This window comes from Tachypleus tridentatus, chromosome 10, assembly GCF_004210375.1.
Source record: "Tachypleus tridentatus isolate NWPU-2018 chromosome 10, ASM421037v1, whole genome shotgun sequence".
Lineage (NCBI taxonomy): Eukaryota > Metazoa > Arthropoda > Merostomata > Xiphosura > Limulidae > Tachypleus > Tachypleus tridentatus.
In genome coordinates this window covers 159,990,701-160,011,811 of record NC_134834.1, presented here as the reverse complement: position 1 = coordinate 160,011,811, position 21,111 = coordinate 159,990,701, and the positions used below count along the sequence as shown (strand labels likewise).

Below are 21,111 nucleotides of genomic sequence, written 5' to 3'. Positions count from 1 at the left end.
TCACTTCTTGGGCTCACCAATCCGGCCAAGATCCGACAGATACAGTAGCTGAAATATCAAAACATATTAAAGTCACATGATAATTGTTTCATCTCAAATTAACGAATGAGATTATAAAAATTTCTGACATTTTAACGTATGATTTATAATATTTCTAATTATCATATTACCCCTCGGTTGACTCAGCAGACAGCTCGATGTGGATTTTCTGTAAGAAAACACACACTCCTCATATTGCCAACTGACTTTTAGAAAACACACACTCCTCATATTGCCAACTGACTTTTAGAAAACACACACTTCTCATATTGCCAACTGACTTTTAGAAAACACACACTCCTCATATTGCCAACTGACTTTTAGAAAACACACACTCCTCATATTGCCAACTGACTTTTAGACACAGTTTATAGCAGAAGTTACTTCTTTACACTAATGTTGTAACAATTTCTAGCAGAAGTGTCCGTACGTCCATTATTTTGAATAATTTTGACTGTTACAACACTTGTGTAAAGAAGTTACACTGCACAACAAAGTGTTTGTTTCTTGAACACTGTTGGGGTGTTCCGTATAGATTTTTGGCTGCTGATAACGAAAATCACATCCAAATTTGCCCATCATGTACTGTTTTATCGAAATCTTCAATTTCACCAGGACATTGCTACAATGGAAAAACGATATCAGGGCAACTGGAATCCGTCAATGCTTGCTGACTACTGTTGGACACTGCAACGTGATGCACCGGACATTGAATATAAACGAAAATCATAATTAAAACACTTTTAATTATGTTGAACTTAATAGCGTATTAGAAACATAAACGCAATTAAATACGTTATTGCCGGTAAACAGTTAACTGTCTATTTCTCAGAGTTCCTACGTGATGAAGCAAAACCAAAACTATATTTGTGCATACCCACCAGGTACCTGTCACAATCAGCAAAAGCTTTTCAGGAAGCAAAACTTTTCAAAAAAATTCTTGTGCAGTGTAATCAATAAATAGGGTAAAATTATGAAATTCATAGAATATCCCAGTAGTAATTAGTAATATTAATTGTAGTTTAAATAATAATTTCTGTGTAATTCGTGATTCAATCATGTAGTTAACATAGACATACAAGAAGATTCTTGTGTTAAACTGTGAGCTTACAATTGCGTAGCCCCCCGCTAGTACAGCAGTATGTCTACGGATTTACAACTCAAAATCAGGGGTTCGATTCCCCTCGATGGGCTCAGCAGATAGCCCGTTGTGGCTTTGCTATAAGAAAACTCACACACATACATACAATTGCATAACCAGAAAGAATTTCAGAATGTATGTAATGATAGCTCATCTTGGATATGTTTGGTTGTTGTCAGTTAAAAACGATGTTAACACAAGACGCGAAACCTAGTGAGCTAAAAACAAAGTTACAGTAAATTAACCTGTAGAAAGGTTGACTGATTGATTGTTTGAAATTAAGAACAGAGTTACACAATGGGCTATCTGCGGTCCGCCCACTACTGGTATCAAAACCCGGATTTTAGCAGTGTGAGTACGCAGACGTACCACTAAGAAAGTAGTAACACTACATATGAAAATAAAACATTGTGGCATGTGAAGTTTTCAAAGGAAAGCACAATATGATTTGTGGTAATTAGTTAATAATTTTCATAATAAAATTGTTTAAATAAATTGTATAAAAATTATTGTGATAAACATTTTGTACTAAAATTGCTTAACTATTATATTTTTAAATGAATACCTTTATGAACGAAACTATGTTGTGAGCTTTAGTGCAAACCTAAATAAAAGACTACCTGCACACTTGGAGGAATCGAAACTTAGATTGTAGTGCAGCAAACCCATAAACTTAACGTTGACCTACCGGAAGACTTTACACTTTATATAAGAATTGTGAATTACCTTGCCTCGAATAAGACCATACTACCAATTATTTAAACCATTATGTTACCGTTAGGATTAATATGACCCAAATACGTTTTAAACCATATTTTAAAAACTATATACACACCAGGATTCATAGTTTTTTGTTGTTGTTTTTTTTGTTACAGGGTTCTCAGTAAAATTCGAGTCACGCGCTCGCGCACACACACAATAAGCAAAACTACCAATAATATTAGTTATTTTTAAACGTTACTGCTGGGGTCTCTGGTGTATTTCATACAGAAAAGGAAAGATTGTTCGTTTAATTTGTTATCGCACTTCATTTTAATGCCCAGTTTAATATAGCAAGTGAATCTCACTAGAAATGAATGTTGTATGAAAAATTTGGTAAATTGAAGGTTTACAGGATGGCACAAAAGTAGTAAGAGTTCTTTTAACGACGATATAAGTAAATTGAAGGTTGTACAGGATGGCACAAAAGTAGTAAGAGTTCTTTGTAACGACGATATAAGTAAATTGAAGGTTGTACAGGATGGCACAAAAGTAGTAAGAGTTCTTTCTAACGACGATATAAATATGTTTGGACTGATCTTCTTAATGTTTCGATATGGTATAGCGGTATGTCTACGAATTTGCAACGCTAAAATCAGGAGTTCGATTCCCCTCGGTGGGCTCAGCAGATAGCCCGATGTGGCTTTTCAATAAGAAAAACACACACTGTTATTGCATTTCATAAAATCAGGAGTTCAAAAAAGAAAAAAATAATCAGTATTGTACTTAAATTAAATGAGGACTAGTCACCACCATGATCCAACTGTTACACCATTCTCTTGTTACTTTTACAAATTTTTTCTCGTCAACATAAGGACTGACCTGCTGTAAAGCCATTCTCTTCTCACGCTTCAAGAGGTGGGGGAGGTGTTTGTCGTACCTCACTTTTACAGAGTGAATTTTTGAGTATCGGTGATTGTCAGTTATCAAGTGCGCCGGCTCATTCCCTGCCCTTACCTCTGTGTCTCAACAGCGAGTCTGAATTCTTATAAATTTAAAAATTGGATTTCGATACTCACAGTAGGCACAACACCAATGGCCTATTATATAGCTTTGTACTTAATAATAAACAAACAAAATCGTTTGCGCACGCGCATTCCAAGTGAAAATCTACTGTGTGCTCATCTTTAATGTGTCTGTATGTGTTATATTGAGTACCATCCTCTGTCTGTTGCAAGTGGCTGTATTTGTAATGGAAGGAAAAGAGTAATTACAAATGTAAGCATCGGAACAGAGTTCCAGCCCCCCTGTTTCCAATCAATACAGAAGCTAATCCCCCCCTTTCCAAGTGAATTGATATTGAAATGAGTTTTTAGCTCATGATAAAAATTCCAACATTAATTGGCAACTGGAGAAAGGAATCGAAGAGATTCAGGTCTAAAATAGGTCACGTAGGATAATTCTTAAACTGCTTAATTTTATCATATCTCCTGTATAGGTACGGCTGAGGGATTATAATCTACCACTAAAACTTGGATTTCGGTGCTACCAGTGTGCAGGGCACAGATAGCTCATTATGTAGCTTTGTGGTTTACAACTAGTAAACACACCTTCATGTTAATCTTATTTATCTGTTGCTGTTTTCCTTCTGATTCCCATCACATCTTAGCTCTACTGTATCAAATTAGGCCCAAATTGCCATTATAATTGAAAATATATTCGCGGATCATGCCTCTGAACATCCACAGTCTCCTCTTTTGGCAAACTTGATTCACTTACAGTATTACTCCCTCCCCTCGGCCCGGCATAATCAGGTGATTAAGGCACTCGACTCGTAATCCGAGGGTCGCGGGTTCGAATCCCCGTCACATCAAACATGCTCGCCCTTTCAGCCGTGGGGACGTTATAAAGTTACGGCCAATCTCACTATTCGTTGGAAAAAGAGTAACCCAAGAGTTGGCGGTGGGTGGTGATGACTAGTTGCCTTCCCTCTAGTCTTACACTGCTAAATTAAGGACGGTTAGTGCAAATAACCCTCGTTTAGCTTTGCGCGAAATTCAAAACAAAACAAACCCTCTCCCTCACCTTTATACACACACACACGTACATATGTTGGAAGACTCTAGGTTTGTGCAATCATATTTACAGCTGTGGGTGTTGCATAAAAATGACATTTAAAAAATTATTTGATTCATAACTGGACAAATCTCTAATGGTAGCGGGTTCTGCTAACTTGTTACGTTCCCTCTGGTCATTAGTTCAGAATTATAACGTTCAGCTAAAGTTAGCGTATCGTTCATAGTGAACGAAATAGACTCAAAGTTTCAAACTGAGGTAGAAAGAAAAGTTTAGCTTCATTACACAAACAGTTAATATATCACTCCATAATGTGAACATCTGGCTTGCGTGTCTCTTCACAATGCAGACGGACGTTTGATGTATACGTCACTTCGTGATGCAGACGAACATCTGATGTGTCATTTTGTGATGTTGATACACGTAATGTAGGTGTCACTCCATGATCCAGATAAAACCCTGACGTACGTATCATCTTACGTTCGAGACACATGCGTAACGTAAGTGATTGTTCATGCATTCTGTAAGTTCGTAAGTATTGAAATTAATAATGATTATTACGTTCTTGTACTTTTTAATAACGGTTTCGTCCCCGATATGATAACTATGAAAAATGACATCAGGTCTTCTTTAGCTGTAATGTAAATTTTGTTTTCTTTCACTGAAAGTTGTTTTTTTGTTATAGCTCGATTAAACGTGGTTTATTAAAAATACGGAACAGAATACGATGCTAAGCCTCACATTAGAATTTAATATATTTTGCTCCGCAATCTAGTAAGCAAAATAGCATTTACTAGAATGACAAATTCATTTTTTGGAACCGAAATCAGTTAACGATGGAATATCAGTATAATGAAACTTATCACGGAATTAATTGTATGTATAATTATTGAACTATCTATGCATATATATATATATATATTGCATCTTGGCACTAAAAGCTCTAGAATTTTTATTTTTCTTCTATTATCGGAAAAGTTTAACGTTTTTATTTCCATATAAGCCTAGGTTCTGAACTTTTAAAGAGTTTTCGTTCCTATCAGGGTGTCAGTCAGAAGCTAAGTACATTTTCAATCAGTAAAGAGATGACTATTTTTTCCTCGGTAATGAATTAGAACATAATATTGATATAGCTAATTGATTTAGAAAGAGTAAACAAATATTTTTACGTTTTTCAAGCATACACTTATATGTACATATATATCGTGTATTAATTTCTTATATTGTTTGTTTTTTTCCTGTGTTTTTATACAGAGAAGGAGTGGATACGATATGTATTGTATTTCCAAATCCAGAGAAGAAATCATCTTGGGAGACGGCTTTTAACGAAGCCAAGCAAAAACTAGGTCAGATATTTTAGGGTTACCTCATTTTGTTAATCTTCTCCAAACATGAACAGATATTTAAAAAAATAAACTTTGTATTGCGTCGTTTTTTTCTTTTCGAAGAAGCATAAAACTGAATAACGTGTAGTTACTTAGAATTCCAAACATTCTAACCTTAGGTTGGTTAGCACACGTATTTTTAAATACGATTTTCTTTCTATATGTACCTTGTAAGACCCTAACTTTTGATATATATTTTCACTGATTTTTTTATCCAATTCACTGTCATCTCTACATCATGAGTTTACACTTTTACTTAACCCTCGTGTTTTATCTTCAGAACCAATAAAAAATATCCAAGCCGTGCTATAACCATATTTTTGCATAACTTAAACGGCTGAGGAGGTTAAAACGTACAACGTTACAGTATGAATATATATTAATATTCTAGGATTTTATCAGCCTATTGTTTGGAAGTGTTGTTTTTATAAGTGCTGTCACCCTAAAATATCCGTTTACCAGAATCAAGTTTTTACCTTCTGTTTTAAAATGTTTATACAGTTCATCACTCAGATGTGGAGTTTCACTTTCCAATATTAAATTTTACTTAAATCGTACATTTAATAGACGTAACCGTTACGTTGAGCTAACATTTAATAAGTATTACTTGTGGCGCTAACAGCAGTGTTAAAAGTTTCATCATCATTATCAAGCCACTCGATTCCGTCAAGGAACATAGGGCCGCAATCACTGCGGTTTCTTGAACAGGTAGTTAAGTGAGTAGGTTATTGGTCCACTGCACCGAGCCGTCCCTAATTTAGTAGTATAAGACTAGAGGGAAGGCAACTAGTCATCACCACCCACCGCCAACTCTTGGACCAACGAATAGTGGGATTGACCGTCACATTATAACGCCCCCACGGCTGGGAGGGCGAGAATGTTTGGCGCCACACGGACGCGAACCCGCGTCAGATTACGAAGAGCACGCCTTAACGCGCTTGGCCATACCGAGCCTGTTAAAAGTTTAAATAGGTGCATTTTTGTTCAGAGAAAATACAAGGTTACTTATTAATTAATTGAAGTTCAAGCTATAATAAATCTTTTAAAGATATCTTGTGCTTTAAAAACAAAACAAGCCATTCATAATTAGATTAATTTTATTAAAAAAAATGTCGGATCACTTGAAAAATTGTCAACTCCACACACAAATGATATAAGTTACATAATTACGACAACAAAAATAGAAAAATATCAAAACTTGTGTTTCATACATCTCTATTATCATAGGTTTACAGAAAATACAAGATTAATATATACAGTGATTGATTACACGTAATTAACATAGGATACAAAAATAATATCGACGTTAGGGTAAAATACACAATATTTATTATAATCATCCAAAGAATCGTCACCACAGCCCGTTTCACCTGAAAAATCAACACCTGTAAAAGTCTTGGGTGACCATTCTTCAGCTGATCCCAGATTTCTGTTAGTATATTTTGTCACTTTGTTATTGTTAGTGTTAGAATTATTCTGAGTATTTTCCTTCTGGGCCCGGCATGGCCGAGCGCATTAAGGCATGCACTCGTAATCTGAGGGTCGCGGGTTCGCATCCGAGTCGCGCTAAACATGCTCGCCCTCCCAGCCGTGGGGGCATTATAATGTGACGGTCAATTCCACGTTTCGTTGGTAAAAGAGTAGGCCAAGAGTTGGCGGTGGGTGGTGATGACTAGCTGCCTTCCCTCTAGTCTTACACTGCAAAATTAGGGACGGCTAGCGCAGATAGCCCTCGAGTAGCTTTGTGCGAAAATTCAAAACAAACAAACTTTTCTTCTGCAGCTTTGTCTACAGACAGAAGACCGCCTCCAGAGTTTCTTTATCCCTTGCCGATCCGAAAAACTAGAGCAGGACTACAGGTTTGTTTTAAAATAACAATTTTTTTTATCATTTGCCAATCCAGAAGACTAGAGCAGGACTACAGGCTTGTTTTAAAATAACAATTTCTTTATCACTTGCCAATTCGGAAGACTAGAACTGGATTACATATTTCTTTTAAAATAACAGTTTCGTTATCTCTTGCCAATCCGGAAGACCAGTGCTGGACCACTGAAGGATGAAACCTCACTGTTGTCTCATGTGTCTAAACGATATAAGTTACTGAAGCGATAATCGAAATTTCTGGATTTTATGCTGTAGCCCCAGAAGTGGGGAGGGGGCAATGGACTGCTGCCATCCCTGAAATTTGTTGTGCAAAAATAAAATAAAAGGCCTAAAAATTCTAAAGAGATGTAACTTATGAAATATAAGTAGTTAAGAGTTAGAAGAATTATGTGTGTGTGTTTTAAGATACTGATACTATTAAAGATACTTTGTCCTGCTAAGCCTCACTGTATAAGTGAATACTGTTCCCCCTTCCCCATTTAAAGTTGCTGAGGTTACGGCTCTGTATAACAGTTATATTTTTTATTGGAAGAGGATATTTTTAGTATACTGTGTTAAAAGTAGGTTTAACCATTATAAAATAAACGAATAATTGAAAAATATACTATCGTACTTAAAACCAAAACTTTACATCACATCTTGTGTTTTCACTCCTTAGTTCACATGTTCAGCAGCAACTTTAGGCCTCAACCAGTTTGGGTTAAAAGATGTTTGGGTATGCAACAGTGACGGTTACGTGGGACAGGTTTGCATACTTTGTCTCCAACCAGAACCTACAGTGACGTCGTGTAATGGTGTATGTAATGCCAGAATATTGTGTATAGCCTCAATACCAGCAGCCAACTCTGTGTGAGTACAGGCCAATTGTTTATTTATATTGCATCCGCTAAGTGGGTAATTGAAAATTGAGGTGCTTCTAAGCCAAATATTTTGATAAACACTCTCCATATGTTTTTTTTTTTTTTTTTAAACTCCAAAGCACTGAGCTAGTGACATCCATTCTTACAGAGTTTTCTTAATGAAATAGGCTTACACTATTTCCTTATTTGCTAGCGCCCACTAAAGAAGGATCGAAAATTCTATGAAATTCCATATGTTGTATCGACTAAGGTGTTTTGAGAAACGCAAAGAGTTACTGTAAACTTATTTTACTTTACTGTGTTAGCTCAATACATTTCGCATGAACAAAATATTAAGATAAACGTAATTAATTATTTATATAAGTTTGAGTAAAATTAATTGTATAAAAACTTTATCTCCGAATTGCGTATTATGATTTTGTTCCAATAAACGCAAATTATGTGAACATGTGATTATACAAACATGTATAATTTACTTTTCATTGTGAGTCTATATGTTTCCTCCAGTACACTGTTTTAAGTCTGTAGAATTGCATATTTATTGGTTTGATAACATATGAGCTTGTATTATGTAAGACAATGTATTATTCTGCCATTAATTTTTATTTGTAATATTTTATCTCATTCATGTTTATCAGTTTTCTCTAACAACTTTTTAATAAATAATTGTGTCCCATTGAGCTCAATGTTTCAATAACAGAGTAGAAATCAAAGTTCTTCATCAGTTTTAACTATCTGAAAACAACTTTCACACAGATTAAAAGACAAGACACATCTTTTCTAAAGCAAGAAAAAAATTGTAGAGAATTTTCATTATATATATATAGATATATTTCTTCCTCAGCTTCATCACTATTAAGCACCAGAGTAGGGTTCTTTTTTAACGAATTATATTCACTCGTAATATTTTCTAATCAGTAGATGCGGTGACACAAATATTATCTGTGTTGTATATACTAAGGTTATCTTAAGATTGAAATCACTGGTGAGGTCTTCATGTTTTGTTTTGGTTGCTTGTTTCAAACGCAAAACTATAACATGGATTAAATATGCCAATTGCTTTCATTTAACTCTGTATTTTAGCTTTATAGGCCGTCTTTCTTTTTGTCCTGTTTGATTTTGGAGCAAAGACACATTTGGTTATCTGCTGGGTCCACTGAGAGGAATCGAACCCCGGACTTAAACGTTGTAAATCTCTAAAATATTTATTTATTTATACTCCATGATATTACTGGTTACAGTTCCCCTTGTAATAGAAGGACTTACGACATTATACAGAAGTACAGTCATCATTGAATTTAATCTCATTAACCACCACTGGGATTTCATATATATTTTGTATAAAAAGTTTAGGATTTCTTTTGTGAATTCGTTACACTGAGTGGCGTCACTGAAAGCAAACATAAACTTATTCAGTAAGATGCAGTATGTGAGTCCCGCCGGTATTAAACTGTATATAAACAAGTCTGTTACTTGGGGATTAAAGGTCGAACTAACTTAAAAACAGAGAACATCTGTCACTTTACTCAAGTGCGTTGTCATTTTCTAATCTTTTGTGAACCAGGGAGTGTTCTAATTAATCTTTTACATTAAAAATAATCATGATATTTCTTATTGTATCAAGTTGTGTAACTATTACACCGCGATGTTTAGTTACAGATAAGTCAAGCTCAAATAGTGATAGATAACATTCTAAAAAATATTTGAATTTTTCTTTATATATGAGGCCGAGCGTGGCCCAGTCGTTAGTGGGCTAAACAATAAATCTGCGTGTCAATCACTCGCGTTTATTTACCGCCAGAAAAGAAAATAATGAACAAGATAATAACGCTCCTTACCTAGGGCCTTAGATGCGTTATCAGAGTGACAGTGAAATCTCATTACGTTTACAGATGTAAAATTGCTTATATTCAAAATACAAATTTCTTCAACCTTATTTGCCATGTATGAACGTGTCATAGGCTTATTTTAAAGCTATATAATCGCTACAATTTGGGTAATATCTATACATTATTGAAAGTATGAACTCAATAGTGTTCGTTTAAAAAATGGTCTTCTTTCTAAGAGCTTATAATAAATATTCATAATTGACTTAAGAAAGTGAAAATGTGTAACAGATTATATGAATTAAACCACTAACCTCTCCAGAAGCCTTTTTTGTGATATACAGAATCACTCTGACAAAGTTATGATAATTTGTTTTCCAGGTATAACACTAATAGACGGAAATCGGTTTTCACAGAGAACAACACAGTCGCTAATTTTGACATGGAAGAAGTCGACAAGGAAAACGATCAGCGCGCTAATAATGGAAACTTCCAACTTGACAGGTAAGTAAAATTAATGGTGAAATCTTTAATTCAAACTGCTTAAGCTACCTATTAAAGAAAATATCGACTGTTTAAGTTGCCTATCCAAAGCACTTCTTATGTAAATTGTGTTGTAATCTAATAATGGAAACTTCCAACTTGACAGGTAAGTAAAATTAATGGTGAAATCTTTAATTCAAACTGCTTAAGCTACCTATTAAAGAAAATATTGCCTGCTTAAGTTGCCTATCCAAAGCACTTCTTATGTAAATTGTGTTGTAATCTAATAATGGAAACTTCCAACTTGACAGGTAAGTAAAATTAATGGTGAAATCTTTAATTCAAACTGCTTAAGCTACCTATTAAAGAAAATATTGCCTGCTTAAGTTGCCTATCCAAAGCACTTCTTATGTAAATTGTGTTGTAATCTAATAATGGAAACTTCCAACTTGACAGGTAAGTAAAATTAATGGTGAAATCTTTAATTCAAACTGCTTAAGCTACCTATTAAAGAAAATATCGACTGTTTAAGTTACCCATTTCAAGCAAAGAAAATATTGCCTGCTTAAGTTGCCTATCCAAAGCACTTCTTATGTAAATTGTGTTGTAATTGAAGCAAAGGCAACTTTTATTCAATAGTAAAATATCTGTATAAAAATAATGAAGGACAAATGATCATGAATGGTTTCCTGTTTGTATAATAAAGGATGGGAACTATACTAATATGTAAAAGGTTTGGCTTACTATAGTAATAATTTAACATATTGGTATTTATTGGAAGCTGGCATGCCACATTTAAGGTCAGTTTTGATGTCTTTCCCAATGATTTAAAGTATTTTAATTGTTATCTTCTTTTTTTATATATTTTTGTGAGTAATAACCTTCCCCGTTTTGGCTGCAAACAGCGAAAGGTGGTAAAGATATGGGACGTTGTGGGTTTGAATACTAACATTTGCTCCCTTTCGTGAGGCTGGCGAAATTTAGATTCAACTAGACAGATGGTGTATTTCCAGTACCTCAAAGTACCAAAGCAAATTACATAATTATCCATCCTCTAATTTGTGCCCTGGTGGTGGATGGTTTTGTGATTGTATTTGTATTTTTTCAACTATATCTTTTCATGTATTTATTTATTTCTTCTTCTCTACAAAATTAAACCGAATCATATATATGCACACATTAATTTCTTCAATCATTATAACCACTTAGTAACTACGGTTTTTACATTACTTTTCCTTTATTAAGTTCGGTACGGATTTAATTATGTGTTGAAAAATTATTTAGTTATGTATTAAAACTTAATAAATGTTTAGTTTATAGTAAAAAAAATGTTGGTTGTACAATTATCGCAGGAGACTAATGGTTAGAAAGTCGCTTTCTAGCTCTGCGTACCGTTATATGATAAAATACTAGAAACAGTTAGGCTTAACATAAGCATATTGCGTACCCACAATTTCTGCATTAGGTCTATCTTCTTTCTACCCATGTAGGTACATTTTAGCGTAGTGCATTTCATTAATTAAACATTTAATCACTGGTTTATATTCTTCCACATACCATATATACATATTTGTATAATTATGTAAATCATATTAGTCACTATCAAACATCTCTTGATAATTTGGAAACAGAAAGATTAAATTAGCTGAAGGTTAAGTCTACTACACAGTTACCGGTGTGGAAAGCATTTTTCATTTGCATCATACTCAAATTGTTCTAAGAGAATGCTAACTGTTTTCCACAGTTCTACTAAGAAAGCATTCAATTTCGTCAGAATTACTGTTTTTACAGTTTCACATCAAGAATAACGTTATAACTTATAAGAACTTGTGAGTGAAAGCAAAAAAGAAAGTGTTATAATAAGTCAATGCATCGCATCTGCTATTTCCACTGCTGACAAGGCCTTTCATCAATACCAAGGCTCAACAGGCCAGCTAGAACACATATAATAATGGTTTAGGTGCTGTTTATGTCAACAGACTTCATGAACAATCATTGTTATGATGTGACCTAGATTAAGTACGTGAAATGTGATTTTCGACACTTTTAAAGCTGCAAATAACAATTTTATTTATTTATTTATTGTAATTAACTTTACCATCATTCAAAAGGAAGTGTCGTCCATTTTAATGTAAGTAGCTTACAGAATTAAGTTTTCTTAAAATCGAAAAGCAAAATTAAACAGTCAGCTGATTAACATGACAAGATAAATTATTTAAACACCTTTATTACGTACTGCAGAAGTCTAAACCTCCTTGTCTTTTAAACCAAAGTTATGAGTTACCAGCACATTATCCACTGTTGGCGATCGTATCTCGTTTCCTGGATGAAGGGATGGCGGTCCATTACTTGCTGTTCTGTTTATTGTATTTTTAGTAGTAAACAGCAAGGCTATAATGAGATTTGAAAAGTTTTAACTCGAGACTTAATACGATACTAATACTCGTTGTGCACAATGTCATAATAAATCACTGTGTACATAGTGTTGGTTTACATATTTTTATTAAAAGTCAAATAATTCTTATAAACAATTTCATTCAAACTATTCTGTTACATACACTGAAGAATTATGTCCTCATGTCTTTTGTTCGTGTACTGTCTGTTAAATGCAAATCATATTTACTCTCTTAGTAACTTATTCATTTCTAGTGATTCCAGTGATGAAGAAGAAGAGATTGGAGAACCTCAAGGTAAGAATATAACCTTCACTATTAATAACCATTGCTAGCTAACCTTCTCTTTGTTCTTAATACTATTAATATTCAATCAACACATTCCTATTATCATTATCACAATGAACCTAATGCTCTCCCACTAAGTTTCAACTGAGTTATTCTTCTGATTTTATTTTGATTACTTTAACATTTCAAGAGGACACAAGGGTCAATGATAAACTTAAGACTTTACAACTCTAAAACATGGAGTGGCATTACACTGATAAATAAATACAAAAAATAAACACAGTCACTTTTTATTAACTTGTTCGCCTGTTGCCGTTGGAAGTTTGTCTGTGAACTTACAATGCTAGAGACCAGGTTTCCATATTTGTGGTGAACAGAGCACTGATAGTCCATTGTGTAACTTTGTGCTTAGTTACAAAAAAACAAAAACACACTGTCGCCATTTTGAATTATTCTTACATATCTATAGTAAAGGAACACAATCATTATTATAAACTTGTTCTGTTGTCATTTAAATTATTTTAACATTTCTATAATAAGCAAGCATGATTATTCTTTTGTTAAGTTGCTATTCTATTGTCACTTAGATTTTTAATAATAGAATGTTCAAGGTCCTTGAATTCTCTTAATGCTATTTTATGTTGTTTGTTAACCCTTTGAAATATTTGTTAAAAATATTTTAAAATCTTAAAAATGTCAGGAAGTAAAACAAATGTCAGTGTTTTTATGGTCAGAAGCATGGTGTGTGATACAAATATTATCAACAAATATATAATGCTTTTGAATTAGTGAAAACTAATGTCCAACGTTTATTTCTAAGAAAACAAAAGATTGGACAAAGTAATAGAAATAAGTACATTAAACTTAATTATGGTAGTAATTTTAAAGTCGTGGGATTGAACCCCATCACCAAACACCTTTCAGCCATGGGGTTCCTGTAACGTGACAGTCAGTCTTATTATTCATTGGTGCTAGAGTAGCCTCAGAGTAGGCAGTGGGTGGTGTCGAATATTTATAACAGGTAGCCCATGAGTAGTTTTGCGTGAAATTCTAAAATAAACAAACAAATAAGCTCCACAAAATCTTATTTGTCTACTATGGTGTAAAAAGAACAAAGACAAAGGGCTTCTCATCATGTAATTATGTAAGCTATTACAGTTATAAATCTATCTTATTTTGCAGCAATTTAGCCAGTTTAATTAAATAAGAGATAAAGTTCTAACAGTAATGTTGGCAGCGCCACCTAGTGTTGGAAAGAACATTTTGTGTTTATTTTAATATGCATGGAAACTAATAAAGTGTATATCGGGGTTACCTTTAATATCAAATGTATTGAAATGTTATAGAAAAGCAAGCAGTGATCTTAACGTTCAACATTTTTTATTCTATGTTTACTATTTGATTATTTTATTTTTTTAGATGAAGATTCAGCCATAAAAAATAATTCCTCTACAGGGAACTCACTTGGGAAAGAAGACATTAAAGAGGAAACAGACCATCAGCAACCAACCATGTGGTTAGGGACAGAAGATGGCTGGTAAATCGTCTAATGATTATATTAAAACTTTATATAATTTGAGAAATTCTACTACCTGTGTACCAGCCTTAAACACAGAAATCAGATAGTTTTTTTTTTCTATTTTACTTTTTTTTTAGTATTAATGTGTCTTCCGAGGGGAAATATCCCCACTTAATTTATAGGGTGAACTACTCTCATCAAGATCAATTCATATGTACATATGTATGTACATCTACACAGGGTTGAGTATTTTATATTAATCTGACCTTGTTTGTGCACATAAGCAAGTAACGTGACAATTGCAGTGGAACAGAATATATAACAACTACATTTTGATATAGTTTTCACAGTTTATAGGTAGTGTGTTGATACTGAATACTGATGGTTTAGGGAAGGGTGTACAGCAGCTCTTCCCAATACAAAACACTCATATGTTCAAGTCATAAAGATATGATTAGTGTGGAGATTTAAATTTGCCAAAATTTGGATATGTTTTGTACTTAATGTCATTGAAAAAGAAAATAATATGAATAAATATATAGTGTCAAGTTCATCCATAAAGAGGGCTTGCAACAAGTCTTACTTCAGGAGAAATGAGTAAAGTATGGTGTCTTGTAAAAGATGTGAACCTACAAATACAAAGTTCAGTGGGAAAAAACCATACACTTGCTCTAGGCAGTAGTGTGAGGTTACAAAAACCATTTTAATATAATGTACTGAACCTCTATGCATATTAAAACATTCTTGAATAAAGATCAGAGGCTTTTATCAATATTTAAAAGACAAAAAAATTATGTTATAGAAATTGCTTCATACTAGTATATTTCGACTACTGTGCTATCAATTAGTTCCTTTCTACCATACTGGGGGCTGAAATGCTAACTTCAATAACTAGGTTTTCAACTTAGTTACCCCCAAATGATAGTACCTTATTTTCTTATTTTTATTTTTATTAATTTTTCTTCTTTACTTTGGTGAGCAGTCACCTTCTCACAACCATCTGCAGGCAGTGAAGGGTGATGAAAAAGTTGTGGGATGTGGTGGGCTTGAGCACCCACATCTCACTCTCCTAATATCTGTTTCTATATCTATTGCTACTCTTTTATTTCTTATGTAAGACTGACAAATGGAGGTTAAGACTGATGGACAGTGTATCCCCACTGCAATGTGGGTCCTACATTATAGTCACCTCCAAAACCTAGGGTACATTTTATAATTCCACATTAGAGTTTGTACCCTGGAACCTTTCCAATTTCTACAGCGTTTTTGTTTGATTTATTTTTGTTTTGGCTTGTTTTTTAAGTTATAACAAACTAATATAATTACTCAGAGATTTGGACTTGCTGTTTATAAAGCAGTCCTTCGTTGTGATTTTGTTTACTTAACTTTATGAAAATGTATTAATCTTCACTAAAATATATATATGCCTATACACACACACACACACCCATACATTTTCTATGGTGTTTGTATGGTAACACTACAAATAATTCTTCAATTTTGGTTTAGTCTGTACATTATATTGAAATATACATACCACCAATGTTGTATTGTTTCGTAGTTTGTTGTGTAAATAAATGTTAGAATGACAGAGAATGTAGTAGTAGATCTAACGATTTTCAAAGACTTTAAATGTTGTAATAAGAGTAACTGTAATAGTCATATTATTTTAAGTTGATACTAAATTAATTCTGGGGACCAGAAGCCTACTAACATGACTCAAAAGTTATGTTAAATAAGCATGTCCATCCCTCCTTCAGCATACTAGGAACCCCTCTACCTTGAAATCTCATTGTGGTGTTCTCCTTTCAAGTTTAGTAATAATAATAAAAAAGCCCAACACCACTAGTTGCTGCATGGGTTATACTAATTTATAATATGATAGTATGAAATTCAACATTATAGAACTAAACTAAACTGTGGAAAATAAAGTAAGACTAATATCTGGAATCTGTTTAAATTTTATCTCCCCTTTCCACCCACTCTTACTCTGGAAAACGTCTAAGAGGAGTTGCCTCCTTGTAAGTCACATCTGTTGACCCACTAATGCTGAAATTCCTTTCTTATCAACCAGTGGAGTGAGAGGTAAAAGTTGAACCATCCATTGGTCCTGCACTTGGCCATAACACATGCTGTCTAGATTGCACTGTGGGTTTAATTCTTGCATGGTGTCAGTTTTCACTCCTTCCTGAAATGTTTATGAGTAACTGAAATGTAACTATGCTTTTTTTCATAAAATGTAAATTTACACTGTTTGTTTAAGATATAAAAAGTATCTAATAAGTAACACAATAATCGTATATCTATATGAAATGGTTCTCATTATGAAACAGCAGATGATAATTGTCATGTCATGAATAAGTAACTAATGTTCATATTGATTTGTTGAGTGGCTTATGAATCATTTTTGTTTTCAGTATCCACATTTACAACTGCAATGATAACATTCGTATTAAGAAGAACAAGATAAAAATACAGCATTCGTCAGCTATCCAGTGTATCATGTGAGTTACTTTTTTATATAAACCATTAACTAGACCTCATTTTCAAAGATAATGTGTATGCTTTTATTTTCGTTTATCAGTAAGCTCATCTAAATGTCTTATTTAAATGTCTGTCTAACTGTAATGGGTTGTAATATGTGTCATAATCTAACTTGTCTTGGTTCTAGAAAATAAACTTTACACTTTGTTGTATAAGGAAATTGGTTATTTTATTATAATGCCTTGAACTGTACTTGGAAGATGAATTATATATTTTTATTTTGAAATTAATACAATTGTGCCATATCTAAACTTAAGTTGTAAATATGTCAATATGGCAAAAAGGAGCTCAGAATTATAGAAAATTGAGAATAAGTAGAAAAGTTCTTTCTTAAAACCACATATCTTAACAATAGTTATCACTTAACATTCACATATCTTTAGTTTCAGTTAGTTTTCTTAATGTGTTTAAGGTTTGAAATGTTCTACAGTTACCAAAACATTGGAATCAGACACAAAATGGGAAATCATGCTCTGTATTTTGTATTGAAACTTGGGAATCAGACACAAGATGGATAGCTATGCTCAATTGTTTTTTTTACAGAAACTTTGAAATCAGATGCAAGATGGATAGCTATGCTCAATTGTTTTTTTTACAGAAACTTTGAAATCAGATGCAAGATGGATAGCTAGAATCAGTTTATTTTACTGAAACATTGAAACAAGACAAAATGTATAGCTGTGCTCTATTTGTTTCCATGCTGTTTACTTTTATTTTGTTGTATGGAATGTCATATATATAGTAACCTAATGTGTTTCTTCACACAGTAACAAGTAAAAGAAATGATCTGTTACCATGTAAATGACAGATTCCACTTTTCTTTACAGAAGATTAACAAATAGTTAAAAGTTCTGTGTAAAGTGAATATGTTCACTGTAATGCTATAACAAGAGTAAACTGTATTAGGTAAAGCTTTATAGTTTATAAAGGAATAAAATTTTAAAAGGAAAATTATTTCTTATATTAATTTATATTACTTTCTCAAGTAGTTGTGATTTTATGTTTTGCGGCAGTTTTTGAAATAACATCGAAACAAAATCAAGTCATTCACCTTATAAATCATGTTATTTATCAAATGTATTCTTTGTTTTAGGTTTTAGAATTTACTTGTTATTTCTCAAATTTTATTAAATTAGTTATTCACGATTTTTGATCAGTGTGACTGTGTTAAATTTTTTTAAAGAACAAAACGAAGAAAAATATGAGCTGTATTATTATTATTTACAGTTACTTTGACAACAGAGTGTTTTTATCTTTGGCAAGTGGTGAATTATGTGTCTATAGACGGAGTACAAGTAAGTAACATCAGTTATTAAATTCTGACTGCACTAACCAAATAAAAACTTTGATACATTAGTATTTTAATGTTTTTGAAGAAAAAATATATTTTATGCAATGAAACCTCCATCAAAATCATTGAATATTTGAAGAGTTAGAAATGAAAACAATTAAATGCTATTCTTTCTTAAAACCACACGTGCTTAACAGTGGTTATCACTGAGCTTTCACATATTTTCGGTTTCAATTAATTGTTTTTAATCCGTTAATGTTTGAAAGGTGTTGCAGTTACCGAAACATTGGAAACGAACACAAAATGGATGGTTATGTTCTGTATGCTTTACTAAAACATGAGAATCGGACACAAAATGGATGGTTATGTTCTATATGCTTTACTAAAACATGAGAATCGGACACAAAATGGATGGTTATGTTCTGTATGTTTTACTAAAACATGGGAATCTGACACAAAATGGATGGTTATGCTCTGTATGTTTTACTTAAACATGAGAATCGGACACAAAATCATATATATTTAAACTACGTAACTGTTTCACACAACTTAGTAAATTAATTCTAACATTAAAACTAAAATTTTTATAATTTATATTTGAAAAGTTTTCTGAACGCATTTTAATGCTGTATGAATACTGGCTATAATATAGTATTAGCAAGATTAAAATACGAATTTTATGAAATTCAAATTAATACAAATAAAGTTATGAAAATAATACAGCTTGTATGGATATTTTTTCGGAAAACATTTTCCCAGCCACAATTTTCATACTTTCTACAAAGTGCATTACTTTCTTCTACCTATGAATATATTTATAACTTTTATTGTGACTACATGATTTGCTACAGTTTTGTTTAGTTACAATATAAAACACGAGTGAAATGTAAGATAAAATAGGTTTAGCTGAGATTATAAATTCATGTGATAAAATGTACGTCATTGCATAGCATTACTAGCTGTTCTTTAGACTCTCACTGCTTGTTTGCTTTTAACCAAGAAGCAAATTTTGTAATTAGTAATATACCAAAATTTTTGATATCCAGGTAAGTTTTCATGAGAGAACTTGGTCTTACAACAGCGAATTTTATACAGTGTTCAGGAACTACGGTAACAATACAACAATTTAGCTCTTTCTTCCACCATTACTGGTGTTGTGTATGGTGGTTCTAATTAAGGACTATTGTATTGCAGGACAATTTTTATATAAAAGAGGCTTCTGCACAATGCACTGAGGTCATAATTATCACCCTTCCCTTTTAAGTGCTTTTTACAAATACATCAACCAAAGGCAGACAAGAGCTTCCTAAAGGGTAAACGTACATAGAATATTTTTGTAAATTATTACCTATGTACTTGCGTTTTGTGGAGCAAATGGCATGTTGATTTAAATGTATGTTTTGTCTTGATAGCTTCGAACTACATTGACACCCATATCGTATGTCACTGAAGTTTACTACTGTCAGAAGGCTGGCTTGATAGTATACAGATTCATTTTGACTTTTTTTTTCTCAATCATTTAAATGTTTAACTTACCATTATAGCTGTAACTACCATGAATCCATTTGAAAGTGTTCGCGATATTTTCCATATATTTGATAATAAATGTTCTAAGCTTTACTTACGCCTAAATAAATATATGCTTTTATTAGTGTGGAAATGTATTTACATGTGTTTAAACACCACTTGTACAGTTTTTGCTTGTTTCATGGTCTTCAGTTCAGATATATTTTTGAGAAACGCTTGTGAACATGATTTCTGTGTTGTTTTTGTGGACTTAGTCTATATAAATAATGTTATTTACAGTCTCGAGGAAATTTCCTATTTAAGCTCCGATGGATATGCTTTTTGATCACTTCTGGTGGAACGTTAAATAATTTTGTTTACTGCTTCCGATATACGACTGGCAGCCAATCATAGAATAGCTTGTTTTCTCTACCAGAACCTCGCGTCTGTTTACTTTACAAATTTCATTCTATAACATAGATATCTCTTTCTACGAAGCTCTAAAGGTGTGAATTGCGTCTTTTTGTAATCGCGGAATAAAAAAACTTCAAATTAAAATCCAGTAATGTAAATGCTCCAGAATTGATCATATTTACCCGCCAGCTAAACCTGCAAGTCACCACATCCGAAGTGAGTTGCATATAGAGGGTCAGGGCTTTTAATCTATATACTACAAACACGAGGATGTCCAAGGTAAAGGTGATTAGATGTGCAAACTGTTATTATAGATCGTGAACAAAGTTTCTTCCCCCTCTGGGGATACTCGTGGAGGACACAGAGCACAGATAGCCCTTTGTGTGTAGCTCTGTGCTTCATAATAAGCACTTAAACACCTCTTTCTTTCTCTCTCATCTCTCTCTCTCTCTATATATATATATATATATTTACATATATGTATATGTATATATTTATTTTGTAAATTGTTAATAAGATATGAAAATTATTAAAGAGCATCTCAGTTGCTTTAGTGCAGACATTTTTAAAATTAAAAATGCACCAGCGTGTTGTACATATTTTCTTTTACCTTTTGTACGTTTATAATTGTACGGTAACTGAATCATTATACAACTTAAATGCTTTCACTAACTGTAAAACACACACACTCGAGTCTTTAGAAAATACAGGCTTTTAATTAATAGCGATTCTGCACTGTAAGAAATTAGAACAGTAGTTGAAC

General features: G+C 32.9%; 1 protein-coding gene across 1 annotated transcript in view; it reads left to right on the top strand.

The window, feature by feature from the left end:
* The window catches only part of LOC143230770 (uncharacterized), a 228,158-nt gene that overhangs the window by 197,902 nt on the left and 9,145 nt on the right, over positions 1–21,111 (top strand). The window contains exons 12-19 of the mRNA XM_076464895.1: positions 5,210–5,301; positions 7,123–7,199; positions 7,883–8,073; positions 10,292–10,414; positions 13,043–13,083; positions 14,494–14,611; positions 17,011–17,097; positions 18,365–18,432. Of these exons, the coding sequence (XP_076321010.1) occupies positions 5,210–5,301; positions 7,123–7,199; positions 7,883–8,073; positions 10,292–10,414; positions 13,043–13,083; positions 14,494–14,611; positions 17,011–17,097; positions 18,365–18,432 (797 nt within the window). The remainder of the gene's footprint in view (positions 1–5,209; positions 5,302–7,122; positions 7,200–7,882; positions 8,074–10,291; positions 10,415–13,042; positions 13,084–14,493; positions 14,612–17,010; positions 17,098–18,364; positions 18,433–21,111) is intronic.